The 22349-nt window shown below is 38.8% G+C and overlaps 1 protein-coding gene across 1 annotated transcript; it reads right to left on the bottom strand.

Moving 5' to 3' along the window:
* Positions 1-258: 258 nt before the first annotated feature.
* On the bottom strand, positions 259-5338 carry LOC104098923 (calcium-transporting ATPase 2, plasma membrane-type-like). Its single transcript, XM_009605779.4, has 7 exons — positions 4840-5338; positions 4288-4342; positions 2262-4213; positions 1981-2139; positions 1345-1516; positions 929-1227; positions 259-833 (listed from the first exon to the last, which is right to left on the bottom strand). Exons 1-7 carry the CDS (start codon positions 5014-5016, stop codon positions 594-596), a joined length of 3054 nt encoding a protein of 1017 aa, XP_009604074.1. The 5' UTR covers positions 5017-5338; the 3' UTR covers positions 259-593.
* Positions 5339-22349: the final 17011 nt, after the last annotated feature.

Genomic DNA, 22349 nt, shown 5'->3' with positions numbered 1-22349 from the left:
TATGATGCAATTCATACTTAAGAATGCAATTATTATTATCAAAAGGGGAAAAAGGAGGGAAGGAGCATTTTGAGTGAGAAAACTTCTGAATTAGCAGTTTGAGCATCAAACATATAAGCTTCTTCCATTCCATAAAAGTACCTTCTAAATAGAGAATATCAATCAGCTTTTGAAATTTTAAAATGTTCTCTATTATGGATGTATCCAACTGACAGAACCCAGAAACAAAAAGAGCCAGTCTCAGAGAAAACTGAAAGCTTTAAACAAAATCTTTCTTCATTAGCAGTTACAAATGGATAATTACATGAAAAATCCAATAAATTGAACAAAAAATGCTACTTTAAAAAAGCCAAGGCTAGACACTGCTTCACAAGCTCTGGAATCCTGGATCCTCCTACTTTTCGTTTTTTTTCTTTTTTCCCCTCAAGCAAAAGAAAAACCAGGGAAACAGAAGGAATTTTGGGATCTTACAACTGTGTTACTGAGGCTGCATCATTCAAAATATTTCATTTTCATAATAAAGAGTTAGCAGGGCAGCTCCTTTTGTGAAGGAATTGTTACAAAAAATACTAGGTACCTTCTGTCCATGTACTTCATACCTCAAACCTTTTTAAGCCTACTGCAACTGGCATGCTCAAGAATCCGAAAAATATGCTTAAGAACCATTGAATGAACGAGAGGGGTGTTGTGTTTGCAAATGTCCCCAGATATTCTACAATTATGATTTGGAACACAAGAGTTATGCTGAGAACTGCAACAAATACATAATTATCAAGCATCCCTTCCCAAACTTCAACTTTCTCCATTTCTCGGGAGTTCACTTCATTGAAGAGCTGCAAATAACAACAAAGGGAATGTAAACTTCTCCTTTTTACACCATTATCTAACGTACTGCAGAAAATTACTGCAAAGGTCTTTCAGTTTTTACCTGGCAGAAAACAAATGTGTTGAAGATAATTGTATTGAGGGTTAGTTGAGCATCGGGGCCACTTAGACGAAATAATCCCATTCCGTTTGACTGAAGAAACCATATTACTAGGAACTGATATAAGGATTGTCCCAAGATATTCCTCCACATGACGTTACTAATAAAATTTCCTGACCGCCCTACTGGAGCTCTTTTCATTAGTTCATCATGAGGAGGTTCTGTTGCTAGGGCAAGTGCTCCCAATGTATCCATAATCATGTTAACCCACAGAAGTTGAACAGCAGTAAGTGGAGCAGTTCCTGAAGCATGATCATAGTACAAGAATTAATAATACTACTTTAGGTCGCTATCCAGCAGAGGTAACTGGAAATAGTAATCTGCTTAATACATAGTACAAGAAGATAAATTCTCCTGACCTGTGAAACAAGCTGACAAGAAGTTGACAACCAATGCAACAATATTAACAGTCAGCTGAAATTGAACGAACTTTTGAATGTTTATGTAGACTGAGCGTCCCCATTTGGCTACTGTCACGATTGTGGAGAAATTGTCATCCAGTATGATGACATCCGCACTCTCTTTGGCAACCTAAAACCAGATTCAGAGGAAGTAAGTTAGAATACACTTACAAATACCACTCAATGTGGCCAAATTTGGCCTTATATAGTCAGTATACATAGAAGAAGCTCGCCATCAGATAGACTCAATTCTTTTTGTTTTTCATCTATTTTCCGAGTCTCAGAATGAATTCCATCTTATTTTAGCTAACAAAATACTTAGACCGGTCATCTCACTGTCAAGCCTTAGAATAAGTATGTTATCAACAAAATAAGAGACAAACTCAAACGAGTATTGGCGAAAATTGCACAAGCACTTAAGAGACATACAATGCCCCTTATTTCTAATTGCTATTCTATCGTACGTATCATCCTCCAATTAAGTGCCTGTAACCGCATCATCTAATGATAATTTGTTACTTAAGTAATATGGCTAACACCCAACTATTCAAACAACTCGGATTGGAATGAACCAAGAAGAGATTATATATTCACCTCAGTTCCAGCAATGCCCATAGCAAGTCCAATATCTGCTTCATGCAGTGCAGGAGCATCATTGGTTCCATCACCAGTTACTGCTACCACTTCATTGAATGTGGTTCGTAATTGCTTCACCAAAGTGTGCTTGTCCAGTGGTGAAGACCTAGCCATCACCTGGACAAATTAAGAGGACAATCAATAAATCAAATATCATAATGAATGAGCAGGAAACTTTTGGAAGAATAATCTGTTATGATCTCTTCATTGTCAATGTGTAAACGGAATTACTGAAGTACCTGAATTTTGGGAATCAGCTTTAGCATTTCTTCCTGATTCTTCTCCCGGAAAACTGGACCTTCAATGGCAATACCATCATCGGTCAGTATACCACATTCCCTAGCTATGGCTGTTGCAGTATTGATGTTATCTCCAGTAACCATTCGAACAGTGACACCAGCTGAACGACAAAGTGCAACAGACTCCCTGACTCCAGGACGGACAGGATCCTTTATACCTACAATACCTATACAAGTATACCCAGAAACTGGAATATCAGCATTAGGGGAAAATCCTTTATCCAGCTCCATATAGGCAAGACACAAAGTGCGAAGAGCTTCACTAGCAAACTGATCAATTGTGGTCTTCAGATGGTTAGTTGATGTTTCATCCAAGGGAACAACTTCCCCTTTTAAATTAATTACCTTATCACAGGCAGCTAATATTATTTCCGAAGCACCTTTAGTATGAGCCCTTAAACCTCCTTCAGGAAGCTCCAGCACCACACCCATGCGCTTCTTAGTGGAGTTAAATGGCTCAACTTTTATAAGTTTACCTACTTGCCTTTCTGACTGAAAATCTCCACCAAGTGCTAAACCGAACTGCAAAATAGCAGTCTCAGTTGGTGTTCCCAATATATCAGGTTTTCCGTGCTTGGTAGCTACAACTTCACCTCCAGTATTGTTAAAAATTGACTGCAGCAAAGTTTTGAGTACAGAATCAGGGATTTCAGAACAAATGGCGGATGCGTCATTTGGCTTAGTCACATCCTTGACATTCATACAGAAGCATGTTTTCACTACAGTCATGCGGTTGGTTGTTAGCGTGCCTGTTTTGTCACTACAAATAGTCGTAGCCGAACCCATTGTCTCACAAGCTGCTAAATGTCGAACAAGTGCCTTATCGTTCATCATCTTTTTCATCGCAAATGCAAGGCTTAATGTCACAGCCAGGGGAAGTCCCTCAGGAACTGCAACCACTACAATTGTAACTGCAATTGCAAAGTATTCCAATAATTCCCTAGCCTCTCCTGCAGACCAGCTCCAGTGAGATCCTTCTGTCAGTTTACGGCTATACATTTTCTGCACAAGTACTGCAAAAGTCACAATAGCAAAGAAAAGGCCTATTTTCCCAATGATTGTTGCCACTCCATTCAGTTTGACCTGTAATGGAGTTTCATCATCTCCGCCTTCACTGAGAGTTGCTAACAGTTTTCCCCACTGAGTCCTCATCCCAACTGTTGTTACCAACATCTTACAAGATCCATCTTGGACCTTGGTTCCAGAAAGCAGAAAAGGATTCTGAGCACTGACCATCACTGGCTCACTTTCTCCGGTTAAACTGGACTCATCAATTAAAACAGAAAATCCTGAAAGGAAGAGTCCATCTGCAGGGACTTGATCACCTATCGCGAGATGAACTACATCACCTGGAACTAGATCATATATAGACATCTTTTGTCTGTACCCATTCCTAGTAACTTGAATGGATATTTTCTTTTTCTCTTTATCCAGGTCTCTGAACTGCAACGATTGACGATAATCACTTGTTGCAGTAACAAAGACAACCAACAAAATGCTAGCTACTATACCAAGACCGTCATGAGCCCCAACTGGCCATCCCTCCATTGCAATGCCAACAAGTAGAGAAACAAATGCGCACGCGCCGAGGATCATAAGGGTCATGTCTTGTAAGGCTTCCCAAACAAACAACCAAAAGCTCCGAGCTTCACTTTCTTGGAATTTGTTAATTCCAAAAATCTCTTGTCTGCGGGTTAGAGAACTATAGTCACGTGTAGATAGCCCATCGGTACTTGATGTAGCAAGTTTATTTGCAATACCATCTACTCCACCATGAAATTTCACCTTTTTCAGATCATGGCCTTCAACTATGGATCCTAGCTCATCCGCGTCAATTTGAAAACCAGCATCTTTAATTTCATCAGGGACAGTGTAGTCACTTGCTTGCACACCTGCACGTCAGAGAATTAGTCTTTAGAATTTCTCATAACTACCTTATTAAACTGAATGATAATTTGAAATTCACCTGATATGAACTGAAATGCAGCCTTCGAAACCAAAACTGCTACCCTCAATTTCTCCTGTAACTCATAGTTAAACACACAAGGTTCAGCCACGTTTATGAACTTGCATGTTGTTCCATAACGTGCCAATTCAGAACTTAAAATAATACGATAATAATATCAAATGACACCAAGTTTTGACCCAATTTTAAGCATGACACTTATGGTGCTGCAAATTGGCATGAACTACAACTCAACCCGAACAATCAAGTTGAAATCAGGCTAGGGAAATTTTTCCTTCTGAAAAATAAAAAATAAAAAATACTATGCTGAGCTGAGCTGTTTTAAAAAAATCGTCACTTTATAAAATATAGTATTAACTATGTAGATATTGCATTTTTATTATTTTGCCTAGTACAATCAAATCAGCCACGTCTGAATTCTTTATTATAACAATTGTATGGGTAATTTCACGAAAGTCATAAAATTGATCTTTGTAAGGACTTAACTATAAAATAGTCTGAGAAAAACACAAGTAAGCTGATGCTATAAGTAAAAGGGAGTAAGTAGTATACATGATTGGTACGGCGCATGGCAGCAGCCTCATATCGCTTGGAGAGATTTGCAGTGAAACGAAAACGACGTTTTGGATTCTTGACCACACCACAAAGGCTCCTCCACCGCCGTAGCATCTCATCCTCCGAGTGCTTCGGCTTCACTCCTCCAAAATTCTCATTCAAATAGCTTTCCATTTTTCTTCTTCTCTGCTTATTTGCTACAAATATATAAAGCAATAAAATATAGACAAACCCTTACTTACAATAAACAAAGGCTGAAATTGTGTGAAATGGGCGTTAGAATAAGTTTCCAAGACATTGTGTTACAAGTTGGGGGAAAGAATATATTTGCAGAAACAAAAGTAAAAAAACGTGATGTGTTGGGAGACAAGGAGAATAAAAGAATTAAGAGAGAAAAGAGTGAAGAAGATGGATCCGAGTTTTGGGTGAGAGAAGCTACGAATACTTGGTTCAACATTAATGGAGCTTCGTTAATTCTTTTCTTCTTTTGCATTAAAACGGTCCTTCTTTTGGTTACCCTGTTTTATGGCATAGTTGACCGAAATGGACGGGGGTCATATGTTATGTTTTATGTACTTAACTGGTGTACTTTTTAAATGGAAAAACGACACGTAAAAGTTTCGTCTCGTCCCTATTAGTCGATTAAGTATATAGTAATTGTGTGAAAGAAAAACTTTATTAGTGCGCATGTCGTATGTCTTTATTCTGTTTTCCTTAATTAAGACAAATTAATTAAGGTAAAGACAGTTAAAATTGTGGGGCTTCTTTTTCGCGTTTGGGAGACGCCGAACCTTGTCGACTCTCACTTTAGTAGAACTCCTACCTCTTTACTAAACGATTCGTCAGTTACTGTGACTTACCTTTACCTCATAATTTTGCCGTATTGTTCATTTTCCAAGTACTTATTAACTTGTAGCATGTTTCGCCAAGCTTCTCCTATCCTAAAAAAAGTTTTTTTTTTTTAAAGTTAAAGTATTTGGTCATGATTTTGGAAGAAAAAAAAGTGCTTTTGAGGAGAAGCAAAAATAATTTTGAAGAAGCAAAAAAAAAAAATTTTTCTCCAAAAACACTTTTTTGAAAAACACTTTTGAGAAAAATATACTTAGAAACAGTTTTTAAAAACTTGGCTAAACACTAATTGCTTCTCAGAAGTATTTTTCAAATTAATTAGTCAAATACAAACCGCTTCTCACCAAAAGTATTTTTAAGAAAAATACTTTTGAGAAAAAAACGTTTCTCAAAATAAGCCGGTTTTTACAGCTTGACGAAACAGGCTATTAGTGTTTGACCAAAAAATATAGATCTTGGTTCAACTAATTAAATTTATATAAATGAGGGTTAATCTTAGTTAACAATAATATCCCAAAGATGAAGTTCTCAGAAGTGCAATAAAGAAGTGCAATAAATACCACGTAGATATATTTTAATAGCAGCGGCAACACACAACCAATATTTAAGAAGTTAAAGAAAATAATGTAGCATTAAATATTGATGAATATCAATAAATGACACTTAAGTAAATAGAATGAATGAGTCACCCAAGAAAGGATGAAATTGACGAGTGTCTAACGTATATAAAATTCTAACTCCTATTCTGTCAAATAATAGTATAGAAAGATGTCAAACCCACATAGATTGGTTTATCTATTCTACAAACGTTTCTTGTTTTAATTACTATTTGAGAAAGTCAGAATGAGTTGAGTTGTGAATTAACTAACAAAAAATGCTTGAATAGAGCAATAGAAAATATTTTATTTTTCACAAATACAATAAAAAGGTGTTGGGATCTTGACTTCACTTAATATTTCTATTATATAGTAGAATTATTATTCTTCAATTTCTATTTCTCAAAAATGTATAAATGTCTCTCACGATTACAAATATATATTATTACTCAAGTTGAATAATTAATTGCACTTCTCTCGGTTATACAAATTAATCTTCAAAATAGGAATAATAAAGAACCAAAAATATATGATTGAACTAAAACATGCTCTTGTTAGCAAGTCCATTTCGGTTACCCTACTTATTATAACTGATTATTACACTATCCGTCTCTCTCGATTACAAGTGTGTGTAAAATTAATTATAACATAAAAGAGATAGATATTACTGAATAAATATTAACATCTATCAATACTACAATTAACTATATTATTTCTTCCGTCTCTCTCGATTACAGAATTAATAAACAGTTAATATGTGGTACAAGATAGATAGATGTTAATAAATCAAATTACGTCTAACTGTAAAAGCAGATAAAAGTTAAATAAAAAGTTTTAGCTCAAGCATGTGAATTTGAGGAATAATATCTACTATTATATAGAAATATTAAGATCCGTCTTTCTCCCAACACAAGAAAAGTTACTCCATACTGAAATTAATACTAACAATAAAAATATTCTTATCCATTAAATAAGAAAATAGAAAAAAATATTCAAGAAGAATAATTCCCCCTATTTAATTAAAAGTAGGAACTAGAATAATTTCCTACACTAAAATTTATTTAGAAACAATAACTAAACCACTATTATGATTTAAAAAGAAAAGATAACTCGATACTAGTGAAAGAAATAAAACAGAGAAGCTTATTAAGAATTTAGATTCAAACTTCTAGCTCTAAGCTTTCTCTCCACCACGATGCCCTCTTCTGATCAGGCAACATCTTCTTATATAAGAAAATTTTATGATGACTTCTCGATTTGGTGCTTAGATTTCCATGGCGAATCTAGATTTTGCATTTGCATAGATGAGAATTCGACTTCTCGATTTGGTGCTAGATTTCCATGGCAAATCTAGATTTTGAATTTGCAGATATGAGAATTCGTCATTCTAAGTTTAGATTTCGTTGATTCATCAAGGCAAATCGAGACTTGGTGTATTGTCACGGCAGTAATGAATCATAACTCGATCTTACACTTCTTTGTTGTATTTTTCTTGAATTTTTATTTTTCTTCTTTCATGTTGCGCACAACAATTCTTCTATAATTATTCCTGCAAAATAAAGTTAAGAATATGGAAGAAACATGATAATTTATATGTTTTTATGAGAGAAATTATGTGGCTAAAATTAGGTAAAATGCACGTATCAAATTCTCCCATACTTAAGCTTTTACTCGTTATCGAGCAAAGAAAACAAATGAATATAGTAACTAAACACTTTAAATGAAATCATGAGAAGTTTTGACAGAGAAGAATTGTGTCACGACCTAAAATCCACTATAGGCTGTGATGGCGCCCAACATCGCTGTTAGGCAAGCCAACACTTAATTATTCATTTTATTATTTTTAAAATCATGAATCTTATTTAAATAGAGAGGTCAGTGCATTAAAATAAATCGTAGTTACACAAAGTTTAATTAAAATAATGTGTAAAAGTGTATCAATGTAAAACAATCCATAAATAAATTCTACAATACCCCAAAAACTTGGTGTCACAAGTGCATGAGCATCTACTAGAAGGTACAATAACAATACAACATCTGTCTGGAATACAAGTTAGAAAGGAAAATATAAATAATTCTGATGGAGACTCTGTATGCTGCGGATCGTAACATAGGATACAGCTTACCGTAAAGTCCTCGCATGTCACGACCCAAAATCCTATCCTATCGTGATGGCGCCTATCATGGTACTAGGCAACCCGACAATCTCACTAAACCACAATTTCCTTTAAGTTTGAAAACATAATGTGTAAATTTAATAGAAAACCCCCACACATACTGATATAAAATACACTCCCAAAATCCAGTCTCACTGAGTACATAAGCATCTAAATGATAACATAGTCTGACTGATGAAACACTGTCTAGAAAATATAGAACAGTATAATCAACTGAAAGGAAAGAGAGACAAGGTCTGCGAAACACCGACAGCTACCTCAGAATCTCCGAAAAATCAACCACGTGAAGAAATCAACACCCAATATATCCGGAACACCTGAATCTGCACACGAAGTGCAAGGTGTAGTATGAGTACAACCAACTCAGTAAGTAACAAGACTAAATAAAGAATTGAAAGTAGTGACGAGCTTCTCAGCTAAGTCCAATTACAGTAATTTCCAACATAAGAAAGTAGGCATGCTTTCAAGTTCGACAATTAAGGCTAAAACAGTAATTTCATGTCAGGTTCAACTGAAACAGAAGATAATATCTCTCAGAAACTTCTAAAACAGTGATATATGATAACTGAAATACAACAATAATAAAATTAATGCATCCTCTCAGAGCAACAATCTCTTAGTCCTCCCATTCACTCCAACCACACAATCACTCTACACTCTGCACTCGCACTCAGTAGGTACATGCGCTCACTGGGGGTGTGTGCAGACTTCGGAGGGGCTCCTTCAGCTCAAGCGCTATAATCCGCACGGACAACTCACGTGTTGCACAAATAACTCACGTGCTATAGTATAATATCTGAATCCATACGGACAACTCACGTGATGCACGGACAACTCACGTACTATAGTATCAGTATCTCACAATCAGGCCCTCGACCTCACTCAGTCATAAATCTCTCTAGCCTCTCGGGCTCTCAGTAATCATGAAAATCAGCCCCAACAGAATTGATATAATGTATCAACAAGGAACAATAGAGACTGAGATAAAATAAATAAGTAAATTGTGACTAAGTACAAAATAACAATTTAGCACATAATTCAATGTGTACACAATCTTTGTGGGTCCCTACCGTGCCAACACATAATCTAAACATGATTTCTATCATGGTTTGGGGTTCAATTTCTCTACGACATGGAGAATGTACAGATAACAACAGATTATTCAACTACACAGTTTCATGGAATTTGACCAAGTCACAATTCCTACGGTGCACGCTAACACGCCCGTCACCTAGCATGTGCGTCACCTCAAAACCGATCACATAACACATAATCTAGGGTTTCATACCGTCAGGACCAAATTTAGAACTGTTACTTACCTCAAACCGTGTAAATTCTTTATTCTGCTATGCCTTTGCCTCGCGAATCGGCCTCTGAACGCCTCAAATCTAGTCACAATTAATTCGATTCAGTCAATACAAATTATAGGAATTAATTCCATATGAAAATACTAATTTTCCAACAAAATCTGAAATTGTACTAAAACATCGCCCATGTGGCCCATATCTCGGAACCCGACAAAAGTTACAAAATATGAACGCCCATTCAACCACGAGTCCAACCATACCAAATTTACCAAATTCCGACAACAACAACTCGACCTTCAAATCCCCAAATCTCATTTTCAAATCCCTAGGACCAAATCCTCTAATTTTACCTCAAAAACACCTAATTTAGTCGAAATACTCAATGATAATCTAATATTATTGACTAACAATGATCACAAGTGACTTACCTCAAGTTTCCCCGTGAATTCTCTTTGAAAATCTCCCCGAATCCGTGTTGGAAATGTCCAAAAATAGAAAAACTTGAAACACCTTCGAAATGTATACTGTCCAGGGGTTCCACACCTGTGACTCACTTAGCCGCTTCTGCGGTATCGCAAGTGCGATAAATCAACCACTTCTGCGATTTGCCAAGGCCTTCACTGCCAAGACCGAGAAACCAGACAAGCTAGAACCCGACTGGGCTCCGAAACATCTAATCTCACAAACTGATTGGCCAAGGTTTGAACATCGACTGCAAGAGGCCTTTCATCAACGGGAATGAATGCAAGGCTACACATACTCACCGTCTTTCTACTCAAGGCATCGACTACCATATTGGCCTTCCCGGGATGATACAGAATAGTAATATCATAGTCCTTTAGCGACTCCAACCATCTCCGCTACCTCAAATTTAGATCCTTCTATTTGAATAAGTGTTGAAGACTCCGATGATCTGTAAATACCGCACAAGACATACCATAGAGATAGTGCCTCCAAATCTTCAGTGCATGAACGATGGTTGCCAATTCTACATCTTGAACAGGGTAGTCCTTTTCATGTGGCTTCAACTGGCGCGAAGCATAAGCAATAACTCTACTCTCCTGCATTAAGACACACCCAACACCAATTCGAGAAGAATCACAATATACAGTGTAAGAACCAGAAGTTGAAGGTAAAACTAGAATTGGAGTTATGGTCAAGGCAATCTTGAGCTTTTGAAAGCTCTCTTCACACTCATCCGACCACCTGAATGGAGTACCTTTCTGGGTCAATTTAGTCAAAGGCGATGCAATACCCTCCACGAAGCGATGATAGTAACCGAAAAATCTGAGAAAACTCCGAATCTCAGTAGTTGAAGATGGCATGGGCCAACTCTGAACTGACTCTATTTTCTTCGGATCCACCTTAATTCCTTCATTGTACACTATGTGTCCCAAGAATGCCACCAAACTAAGCCAGAACTCACATTTAGAGAATTTGGCATAAAGTCTCTCCTCTCTCAGCCTCTGTAATACAATACCCAAGTGATGTGCATGCTCCTCCTGGCTAAGTGAGTACACCAGGATATCATCAATAAATACTATGACAAATGAATCAAGATATGCCTGGAATACACTATTCATCAAGTGCATAAATGCTGCTGGGGTGTTGGTCAGCCCAAAAGACATCACGAGAAATTCATAGTGACCGTAACGGGTCTTGAATGTCGCCTTTAGAATACCTGAATCCCGAATTTTCAACTAGTGATACCCGGATCTCAAATCAATTTTGGAGAATACCCTCGCTCCCTGAAGTTGGTCAAATAAATCATCAATATGCGGCAAAGGATACTTATTCTTGATTATAGGTTTGTTTAACTGCCTGTAGTCGATGCACATCCACATAGTACCATCTTTCTTTTTCACAAACAAAACCGGTGCACCCCAAGGTGACACACTAGGCCTAATAAACCCTTTATCAAAACGTTCATGAAGTTGCTCTTCAATTCTTTCAACTCAGCTGGTGCCATACGATACGGAGGAATAGAAATGGGTTGTGTGCCTGACACCAAGTCAATACCGAAATCAATATCCATATCGGGTGGCATACCTGGCAGGTCTGCATGAAATACATCCGAAAAGTCTCGCACTACCGATACAGAATCAATAGTAGGAGTGTCTGCATCAACATCTCTCACAAAGGCCAAATATGACAAACACCCCTTCCCAACCATACGTTGGGCCTTCAAATAAGAAATTACCCTACTGGGAACATAATCTAGAGAACCTCTCCATTCGACCTTCGGCAACCCCGACATTGCCAACGTCACTATTTTTGCGTGACAGTGTAGAATAGCATGACATGGAGACAACCAATCCATACCCAAGATTACATTGAAATCAACCATGCTAAGCAATAAAAGATCCACTCTAGTCTCCAGTCCCCAATAGTTAACACACACGACTAATACACACGGTCCACAATAATAGTATCGCCCACCGGCATAAATACACGAACAGGTAAAACTAAGGACTCACGGGGCATATCCAGATAATGAGTAAAGTACGATGATACATACGAATAAGTGTAACCAGAGTCAAATAATATAGAAGCTTCCCTTTGGCATACTGAAATAATACATGTGATCACTGCATTTAAAGCAATGGTATCTGGCCTGGCAGGAAAACCATAGAACCGGGCCTGACCGCCATCTGATCGGCCTCTTCCTCTTTGGAGACCCCTAGTTGACTGAGCCCTACCCCGAGCTGGTTGGGCGGGTGGTATAACTGGTAGTGCTGGTGCCATCGGCCGAGAACTCTACTGTGGAGCCCCACTCAATAACCTAGGGCAATCTCTCTTGATATGACCAAAGTCTCTGCACTCGAGACAACCCCTCCTCTGACGGAGCTGCTGGTCCTGATAACCTAAGGCACTGCCTGTAGAAACTTGAGCAGATGAGGCATGGTAAGAACTATGTGCTGGTAGTATAGTGAATGAAGACTGGCTTGAGTGAGCATTATAAGAACCGTGGCTAGCTGATGCACCACGATGAGTTGCACGAGTTGTCTGAGCGGGCCTATAAGGGCGACCCCTGCTGTGATAGGACTACCCCCAGAAGGTACCCCGCCGAAACCGCCTGAACTTCGAGGCCTCTTGGCCTTCCTCTCACCATGCTCTTGGCTACGGACCATCTATATCTGCCGAGCAATATCAACCACCTCGTCAAAAGTGGCACCAGATACCCTCTCCCTAGTCATAAGCAACCGTAGTTGATACGTGAGGCCATCAATGAACCTCGTGATCCTCTCCCTATCAGTGAGAACCAACCAAACTGTGTGATGAGCCAACTCAGAAAACTTCATCTCGCACTAGGTCACAGACATGCCATCCTGCCAAAGCTGCCCAAACTGTCTGCGCAGCTCCTCCACGCGAGACTGCGGCACGAACTTCTCCAAGAAGAGAACGGAGAACTCTTACCATGTAAGTGGTACTGCACCGACCGGCCTGCGCCTCTCATAAGCCTCCCACCATATGAATGCAGCCCCAGAAAACTGAAAAGTAGTGAATGAGACCCCACCGGTTTCCAGAATACCTGTTTTATGAAGCATCCACTGGCACTTATCCAGAAAACTCTGAGCATTCTCTGACTCTGCACCGCTAAATGATGGAGGTCGAAGCCTCCCAAATCTCTCAAGTCTCCTCTGCTTATCATCAGCCATAACGGGGACTACCAGGGCCTTAGTAGCTGCAATCGACTGGGCTGGTAGTGCCCCCGGTATCTGAAGTCCCTGCACTATCTGCTCTGGAGTAAGGGCAACAGGGTTATGATTACCTCCCCCGGCCTGAGAATTTGCTAGTGTGGCCTGAGCAGAAACCACCTAAGCAAGGCCAGTGAAAACAGTCAATATTTGTGCTAGAGCCTCCTGAAGGTCTGGAATCACAATAGGCACAGCTGGTGCCTGAGCTGGTCCCGCTGGCTCAACTATATCTGGAATCTTCTCCTGAGCTTGAATAACTGGTGGTACTACAGGTGCTTCTCCAACTGTTGTACAAGCTACAGCTCGACCTCTACCTCGACCCCAGCCTCTCGTGGACCTAACCGGTGGCTGACCGCCCGATCCGGCAGTACGTGTCCTCACCATCTATGAGAGAATATAATAACATAAATTTAGTTTTCGGAATCAACAAATTCGCATAACAGAATACAAGAAAGTGAAATTTTCCTAAGGGTCCGACAGCCTCCCGAAGATAAGTACAGACGTCTCCGTACCAATCTGCGAAACTCTACTAAACCTGCACATGACTCGTGAGACCTATGTAACCTAGGCTCTGATACTAACTTGTCACAACCCAAAATCCTATCCTGTCGTGATAGCGCCTATCGTGGTACTAGGAAAGCCGACAATCTCAATAAATCACAATTTCCTTTAAGTTTGAAAACATAATGTATAAATTTAATAGAAAAACCCACACACATACTGATATAAAATATACTCCCAAAACCCGGTGTCACTTAGTACATGAACATATAAATGATAACATAGTGTGACTGATGAAACACTATCTAGAAAATATAGAACAGTACAATCAACTTAAAGGAAAAAGAGACAAGGTCTGCGAAACACCGACAACTATCTCAGAATCTCCAAAAAATCAACTGCGCGAAGAAATCAACACCCATTGTATCGGGGAACACCTGGATCTGCACACGAAGTGCAGGGTGTAGTATGAGTACAACCAACTCAGTAAGTAACAAGACTAAATAAAGAACTGAAAGTAGTGACGAGCTTCTCAGCTAAGTCCAATTACAATAATTTCCAACATAAGAAAGTAGGCATGCTTTCAAATTCAACAATTAAGGCTAAAACAGTAATTTCATGTCTGGTTCAACTGAAACAAAAGATAATATCTCTCAGAAATTTCCAAAACAGTGATATATGATAACTAAAATGCAACAATAATGAAATCAATGCATCCTCTCAGGGCAACAATCACTCAGTCCTCCAATTCACTCCAACCACACAATCACTCTACACTCTACACTCGCACTCAGTAGGTACCTGCGCTCACTAGGGGTGTGTGCAGACTCCGGAGGAGCTCCTTCAGCCCAAGCACTATAATCCGCATGGACAACTCATGTGTTGCACGGATAAATCACGTGATATAGTATAATATTTGAATCCGCACAGACAACTCACGTGCTATAGTATCAATATCTCACAATCAGGCCCTCGGCCTCACTTAGTCATAAATCTCTCCAGTCTCTCGAGCTCTCAGTAATCATGAAAATCAGCCCCAACAGAAATGGTATAATGTATCAACAAGGAACAATAGAGACTGAGATAAAATAAACAAGTAAACTGCGACTAAGTACAAAATAGCAATTTAGCAGATAATTCAACATGAACACGACCTCTGCGGGTCCCTACAGTGCCAGCACATAATCTAAACATGATTTCTAACATGGTTTGTGGTTCAATTTCTCTACGACATGGAGATTGTACAGATAACAACAGATTATTCATCTACATAGTTCCACGGAATTTGACCAAGTCATAATTCCTACGGTGCACGCCCACACGCTTGTCACCTAGCATGTGTGTCACCTCAAAACCGATCACATAACACATAATCTGGGGTTTTATACCCCCAGGACCAAATTTAGAACTGTTACATACCTCAAACCGCGTAAATTCTTTATTCTGCTATGCCTTTGTCTCGCGAATCGGCCTCTGAATGCCTCGAATCTAGTCACAATTAATTCGATTCAGTCAATACAAATTATAGGAATAATTCCATATGAAAATACTAATTTTCCAACAAAATCTGAAATAGCACTCAAAAATCGCCCGTCAGACTCGGAACATGACAAAATTTACAAAATATGAATGCCCATTCAACCACGAGTCCAACCATACCAAATTTATCAAATTCCGACAACAACTCGACCTTCAAATCCCCAAATCTCGTTTTCGAATCCCTAGGCCCAAATCCTCTAATTTCACCTCAAAAACACATAATCTAGTCAAAATACTCAATGATAATCCAATATTATTGACTAACAATGATCACAAGTGACTTACCTCAAGTTTTCCCATGAATTCTCTCTGAAAATCGCCCAGAATCCGTGTTGGAAATGTCCAAAAATGGCAAAACTCGAAACCTCTTCGAAATGTATATTGTCCAGGGGTTCTGCACCTGCGACTCACTTAGCAGGTGCAAGAAATCAATCGCTTCTACGGTTTGCCAAGGCCTTCACTGCCTCTGCTTCTGCAATCGCGTATCTGCTTCTTCGAACTCGCTTCTGCGAGAAGCAGTCCGCTTCTGCGGCTTCAACGCTTCTGCGGTCGTGCAGTCGCAGATGCGACTCCGCTTCTATGGACCATCTGCTCGTTTCTGCGAGCTCTGCCTCAACCCACACCTGGCCGCATCTGCGATGGACCATACGCTTCTGCAAGCGCGCGATTGCATCAGAAAGCAGAACGTTTCCAGCTTTGTTCTACGTCCAAATTTTGATTTGTTAACCATCTGAAACTCACCCGAGGCCCTCGGGACCTCAACCAAATGTACCAACAGGTCCTAAAACCTTCTACAAACTTAGTCGAGTCCTCAAATCACATCAAACAACGTTAAAACCATGAATCATTCCCCAATTCAAGTTTAATAAAACTAAGAATTTTCAACTTCTATATTCGATGCTGAAACCTATCAAATCAAGTCCGATTGACCTCAAATTTTGCACACAAGTCATAAATGACATAACAGACCTATTTCAAATTTCCAAAATCGAATTTCAACCCCGATATTAAAAAGTCAACTCCCCGGTCAAGCTTTCAAACTTAAATATCTATTTTAGCCATTTCAAGCCTAATTTAACTACGCACTTCCAAATAATTTTCCGGGCACGCTCCTAAGTCCAAAATCACCACACAGAGCTATTGGAACCATCAAAATTATATTCTGGGGACATTTACACAAAATTCATCATCTGGTCAATTATTTCAACTTAAGCTTTAAACCTTGGAACTAAGTGTTCCAATTCATTCCAAAACCTCACCGGACCCAAACCAATTACCCCGGCAAGTCACATAACAACTGTAATATACGATTTGAGCAGTAAATGGGGGAATGGATATGTAATAGTTAAAATGAACGGCCGGGTCGTTACACCGCAATAGCCACACCTTTGCGCCCAAAAGACCACCAGAAATATAGACCTGCACAATAAATGCAGAAGTGTAGCATGAGTACGTAAACCAACGCGTACCCAGTAAGTATCTAGATTAACCCCGGAGAAGTAGTGACGAGGGGTCGATATCGATACTTACTAGTGATCCAATAAATCAAGTACAGTAGAAAGTAAACAAGTATGAGGTATGGTAAATAAACAGTGTAAACAAATATAGGTACATGATACGATACTCCTCTGAACAGTAAACACAAGCTCTCAATTAACTTACCTCCTCAACCGGAATATTTATAAAATGGTCCCCACCAGATAGGTCATCACAACTCAAATCAGGAAAACTCACGGATATGTTGGCTTTTTTCCAAAAGTTACGCACGATTCTACCGAGGCGAACGGCCCGATCCCATAAGAGTGTTGCATGAAGTTGCCGAGGCAAACAGCCTGATCCCATAAGAGTCTTTATAGAAATGTCGAGGCGAATGACCCGATCCCATAAGAGTATGATACATGATACTACCGAGGCGAACGACCCGATCCCATAAGAGTAAGATACCGTCGAAGCGAACGGCCCGATCTTATAAGAATATGATACTGCCGAGGTAAACGGCCAGATCCCATAAGAATACGATGCTGCCAAGGCGAACAGGCAGATCCCATAAGAATATGATACTGTAGAGGCGAACAACCCGATCCCATAAGAATGTGGTACATAATCCTGCCGAGGCGAACGGCCCAATCCCATAAGAATATGATACTGTCGAGGCGAACGACTCGATCTCATAAGAATGTGGTACATAATTCTGCCGAGGCGAATGACCCGATCCCATTAGAATAAGAAGATTTAGCGGGTCCTTGACCCCATTCACAAATATACATGTGAGTTACGAAATTTAAGGAAGCTTTTCGATGAAAACGTACAATGCGGGAGAAGTTCGTAAAGGAAGCACAATTATTCTACGACTAATCAAGTAACTCGTTGATAAGTGGGGAGTTTGACTGCTTATTAGCACCTTTTAGCTTTTGTTTTAGTCCGAAAGTATTGAATTGTGTTCCCGAAACTAATGAAATTGTGCAAATTGCAGGAATGCTGGAAGTTTGGTCCTCCGAGATGAAATCCGACTAAAAAAGGAGTGTTCTGAAGCACAAGGCAATAAAGGGTGCAAAAGCACAAATGTGCGGTACGCAGAAGGAATTTTATGGCCGCAGAACAAATTACGGACCGCAGAATTCCATCTGCGGCTGTAAACCAAGAAGAAATACCCAACGGGACTTTTAGCAATGTGCAGACCGCACATGAATTGTTCGGCCGCGGAACTAGGCTTAAGAGTCAAAGATCAGAGAGTATGCAAAAAGACCAAGTCCAGGAGCCTTTGTGAAGTTCGGACCGCATAATAATTGTGCATCCGCAGAACATTGCCTCGCGACCGCAGTACAGAAATGTGCGGCCACAGAAGATTGCCTCGCGGCCGCAGTCCAGAAATGTGCGGCCGCAGAACTCACATGCCTACCAACTGAAAAAATCTACGGACCGCACATGGAATTGTACGGCCGCAGAACCTCCCGAGGGGCATTTTTATCCGCGATTTTCAGCCCTGCATAAATCGACGAGTTTCACAAAATTAGGTCAAGTTTGAACATACAAAGCTGTTGTAGCCGTTTCTCTTTTCTACTTTAGGAAGTTTTAGCTTATTTAGTATTTTAACATTAGATTTCATCATTTTAATCTTCCATTATGAGTTTAATTAGCTTTTCATCTTTATTTTATTCAAATTCCATTATGAGTAGCTAGATTTTTACTAGGATTGTGACCCAACCCTAGTGTGTAAATCTTATGGGTGATTAATTCTATACTTATTTATGATTGGGTGTTGATTATTTAACTTAGTTCATGCTTCAATTTTAGAATTAATGTTTGCAAACATTGATTCATGCCTATTTGACTTAGTCTCTACTTGAGAAAGAGGGACCTAGTCTAACATAACTTAGCTAATAAGGAATTGGGTTAATTGAGAGATTGATTAACCTAATTAAAAGGTTCAAACTAGAGATAGTAAGAATCCGACTTGAGCTCTTATCAATTGTTTTGGTTGACACCCATTTGGACACCTACGGGGTAAATTCCCCCTCATAAGGTTAGACAAGAGACTTGTCTCACTCTGAAGTTCCATAACCGGCTTTGACACCTCTCTAACACCTCAAACTGATTCTCATCGATCCGAAACTAGTCAAATAATGTGCAAACCAATAAAAATATACTCTAATACTCATAATTAATCAATATATAACAATTCCTAACTCCGCTCAAAAAGTCAACCCTCGAGCCCAAGTGCCCAAATTTCAAAAATGTTCGAAAGATAAACATTACCCATAACACCACGAACTCAAATATATAATTGATTCCTAATTCCATGTCCAATTTCGTGGTTAAAATCCAAAAATACGATTTTTAGGTTTTTCTTCAAAAATCCCATAATTTTTCATAATTTCCATGTTAAATCCTTATAGGATCCATGTAATTAACTTACAATATGTGAGAATTACTTACCTTGCAATAGATGATGAAAATCTTGCTTCAAGGAGCTCTAAAAATCGTCCAACCAAATGAAAATGTGAGAGAAATGGGCTAAGTCACAAAATGAAGTCTTAATAACAGCTTCAGATATCGCATTTGCGACAAGAGGCTCGCAAATGCGATGGTCACAAATGCGAAATTGGCCTCACAAATGCGAAGCCCCACCAACACTGTCTGCGCTGCAAATGCGACAAAAGTTTCACAAATGCGAGTTCGGTGATTTCGCAAAAGTGACTGTTTTTTCGCAAATGTGAACTCCCCTTGCCCTAGCCCATCTTCGCAAAAGCGAGAATGATCTCGCAAATGCGAGAACAGTGCACCAGAACCAGCTAAACCTCTACAAACTCCTTTGGAACGCGTCCAAAACTCATTCGAGCCCTCGGGGCTCCAAACCAAATATCTACACAAGTCTAAAAATATAACGTGAACTTGCTCACGCGATCAAAATACCAAAATAACCTCTAGAATCACGAATCTGATGCCAAAACGCATAAAAATCATAATGAACTTCAAGAACTTCTAGAATTGCAACCAATCGTCCGAACCACATCAAATCAACTTCGAATGACACCAAATTTTGCAGGCAAGTTCCAAATGATGAAACAAGCCTATTCCAAATCCCGAACCCAAAATCCGAACCCAATAGCCTTAAAGTCAAACCATGGTCAAACTTAGGAAAAATTCCACACTATCACACATTCAATCTTTGGCGAATGCGTCCGATTCATACTTAAACATCCCGGAATAATGCCAAACTTTACGCACAAGTCACAAATCACGATACGAACCTGTTCCAAGGCTTAGAACCCCAAATGAACATCGATAATACCAAAGTCCACTTCAAACCAAACTTAGGAAATTCTAAAACCTTCAAAATGCCAACTTTCCATATTATGCGCTGAAATGCTCTCAGACCACCCAATTTCATCCCGAACATACGCCCAAGTTCGAAATCATCATACGAACATATTGGAACCTTCAAATCCTGATTCCGAGTTCGTTTACTCATAAGTCAAACCTTAGTCAACTCTTCCAACTTAAAGCTTCTGAATTGAGAATTTTCCCTCCGAATCAACTCTGAACTTCCTAAAATTCAATTCTGATTACACGTAGAAGTCATAATACATGAAGTGAAGCTACTCAAGGCCTCAAACCTCCGAATGGCGTGCTAGATCTTAAAACGACCGGTCGGGTCGTTACATTCTCCCTTATAAACATACCTTCGTCCTCGAACATGCCAAGAACTGCTCCGGAGTTGCCTCAAAATCACTGCTCAACACCTTGTGCACCTACCCGTCCACCACAACCCAGATGAGCACATTAGCTCGAGCCAGGCTTAAGATCCTCCCTTTTATTTTAGCCTATAAGCCTTAGGACCAAATTCCAACATCCGAAATTCTCTACTAGGTCTGATTCCAACATACGATCACCATATCAATCTCAACCCGCTCTACCAGATATGATCATACACCCATGCTGAAATCACATAATGCACCGCATAATTCGTATGCCCATAATAACATCCTCCAACCGTAGAAGCTGCAAATTCACTAACATGATACCTATAATATACCTCATATGCGCATAAACCCTAATCCAAACCTCGCGATACTGCAACAATGAAAACGACGCGTAGAAGCTCATAACCACCCGCCAAACCAATAAATCATGGAGTCCTCTGCTCAACAAGAACTCTTGCCTCATTCTGAACTGAATAGTGACATTTTCCCTCTAATATACCTTATATAAATTTGATTGCACTGATTTTAAGTCCAATAACCTTGTATTACCCAGTACAAGCTACTCAGGCAATAAGCCACCTCAAACACTGATCAAAATCTCATATCACGCCATCAATGCGCCAACAAACTACAACTAGGGATAAAACTTATCAAGGTAGGTCAATAGGCTATGGCACAACAAAGAAGGTCTACTTTCATCTCAACTCAAAAATCTACTTAGAATTTTGCCTCAAATAACATTCAAGGCAAGTTCTAGTTTTCAAATAAGCATGAGAACTAGACAATATAAGCTAACCGCACAATACACTTGGGACCAACAAAAACTATAATTTCAATCACCAATAAGTAAGTATGAGCTTAGAAAAGTAATCATAAAACCCATGAATGGTACTTAATCGAATTCATCTTTTCTAAGTCTCATACTTTTCAAGTCAAATCAAGTTTAGCCAACTTATTAGCAAAATAAATTAAAACAACTAGAAGTCCTAAAAAAATATTCGGTTCAAAATATTACGACCATGGCAAAGAATCGAACAAGATATCCATGGAAGTACATGAAATAGGTTGCCTTAGTAATAAGGCAACTCAAATTTTATTTTTTCAATTTTTTTTATTTTACTAAAAACACATTTTTCAGTTGTAACATATACTTTTTTTTACCTTTTTCTTTTTTTTTTTAGAGAAAAAAAAAGACTTAAAAAAATACATATATAACAAGCATATTCCTCTACCCCCAAGCTTAATTAATGTCATGTCCTCATGACAAGCAAATTAAAAGTAAAAGGAGATAAAGAAGCTTCCCTGAATGTTTTCGATTCTGACTTCATTTATTTTCCCGCGTGTCACGAAATTTTTCTGTTTTAACAAAGGCAAGATTGTGGTTAAGAAACTACTTCTCTGTCATGACAGAGAAAGTTTTATTTGTCATACCATGGGAATGCCTCTTCTTTTTCATGATAATTTATTAATACATACTATACACCTATTCTTATAAATATATAGTAAAAACATGCAAATATATATTTCTTAACTAAAATAATAATAATATTAATAAATTTTAGCATATAAATAAATATTATATGTTACTACTAATATTACTTAAAATATTAAAGGGAGGGGAAGAAATAGTTCTGAT

This window comes from Nicotiana tomentosiformis, chromosome 2, assembly GCF_000390325.3.
Source record: "Nicotiana tomentosiformis chromosome 2, ASM39032v3, whole genome shotgun sequence".
Taxonomy (NCBI): Eukaryota; Viridiplantae; Streptophyta; class Magnoliopsida; order Solanales; family Solanaceae; genus Nicotiana; species Nicotiana tomentosiformis.
The sequence above is the reverse complement of the archived record's forward strand: the minus strand, read 5'-3'. Positions and strand labels throughout refer to the sequence as shown.

What these genes read in the sequence shown, in the direction of transcription:
- LOC104098923 (XM_009605779.4), bottom strand. Translation starts at nt 5,016, where the DNA reads ATGGAAAGCTATTTGAATGAGAATTTTGGAGGAGTGAAGCCGAAGCAC. An exon ending in TGGGCATTGCTGGAACTGAG is followed by an intron (nt 1,517 to 1,980) that starts GTGAATATATAA and finishes ATCTGGTTTTAG; the next exon opens with GTTGCCAAAGAGAGTGCGGA. An exon ending in CTTGTCAGCTTGTTTCACAG is followed by an intron (nt 1,228 to 1,344) that starts GTCAGGAGAATT and finishes ATCATGCTTCAG; the next exon opens with GAACTGCTCCACTTACTGCT.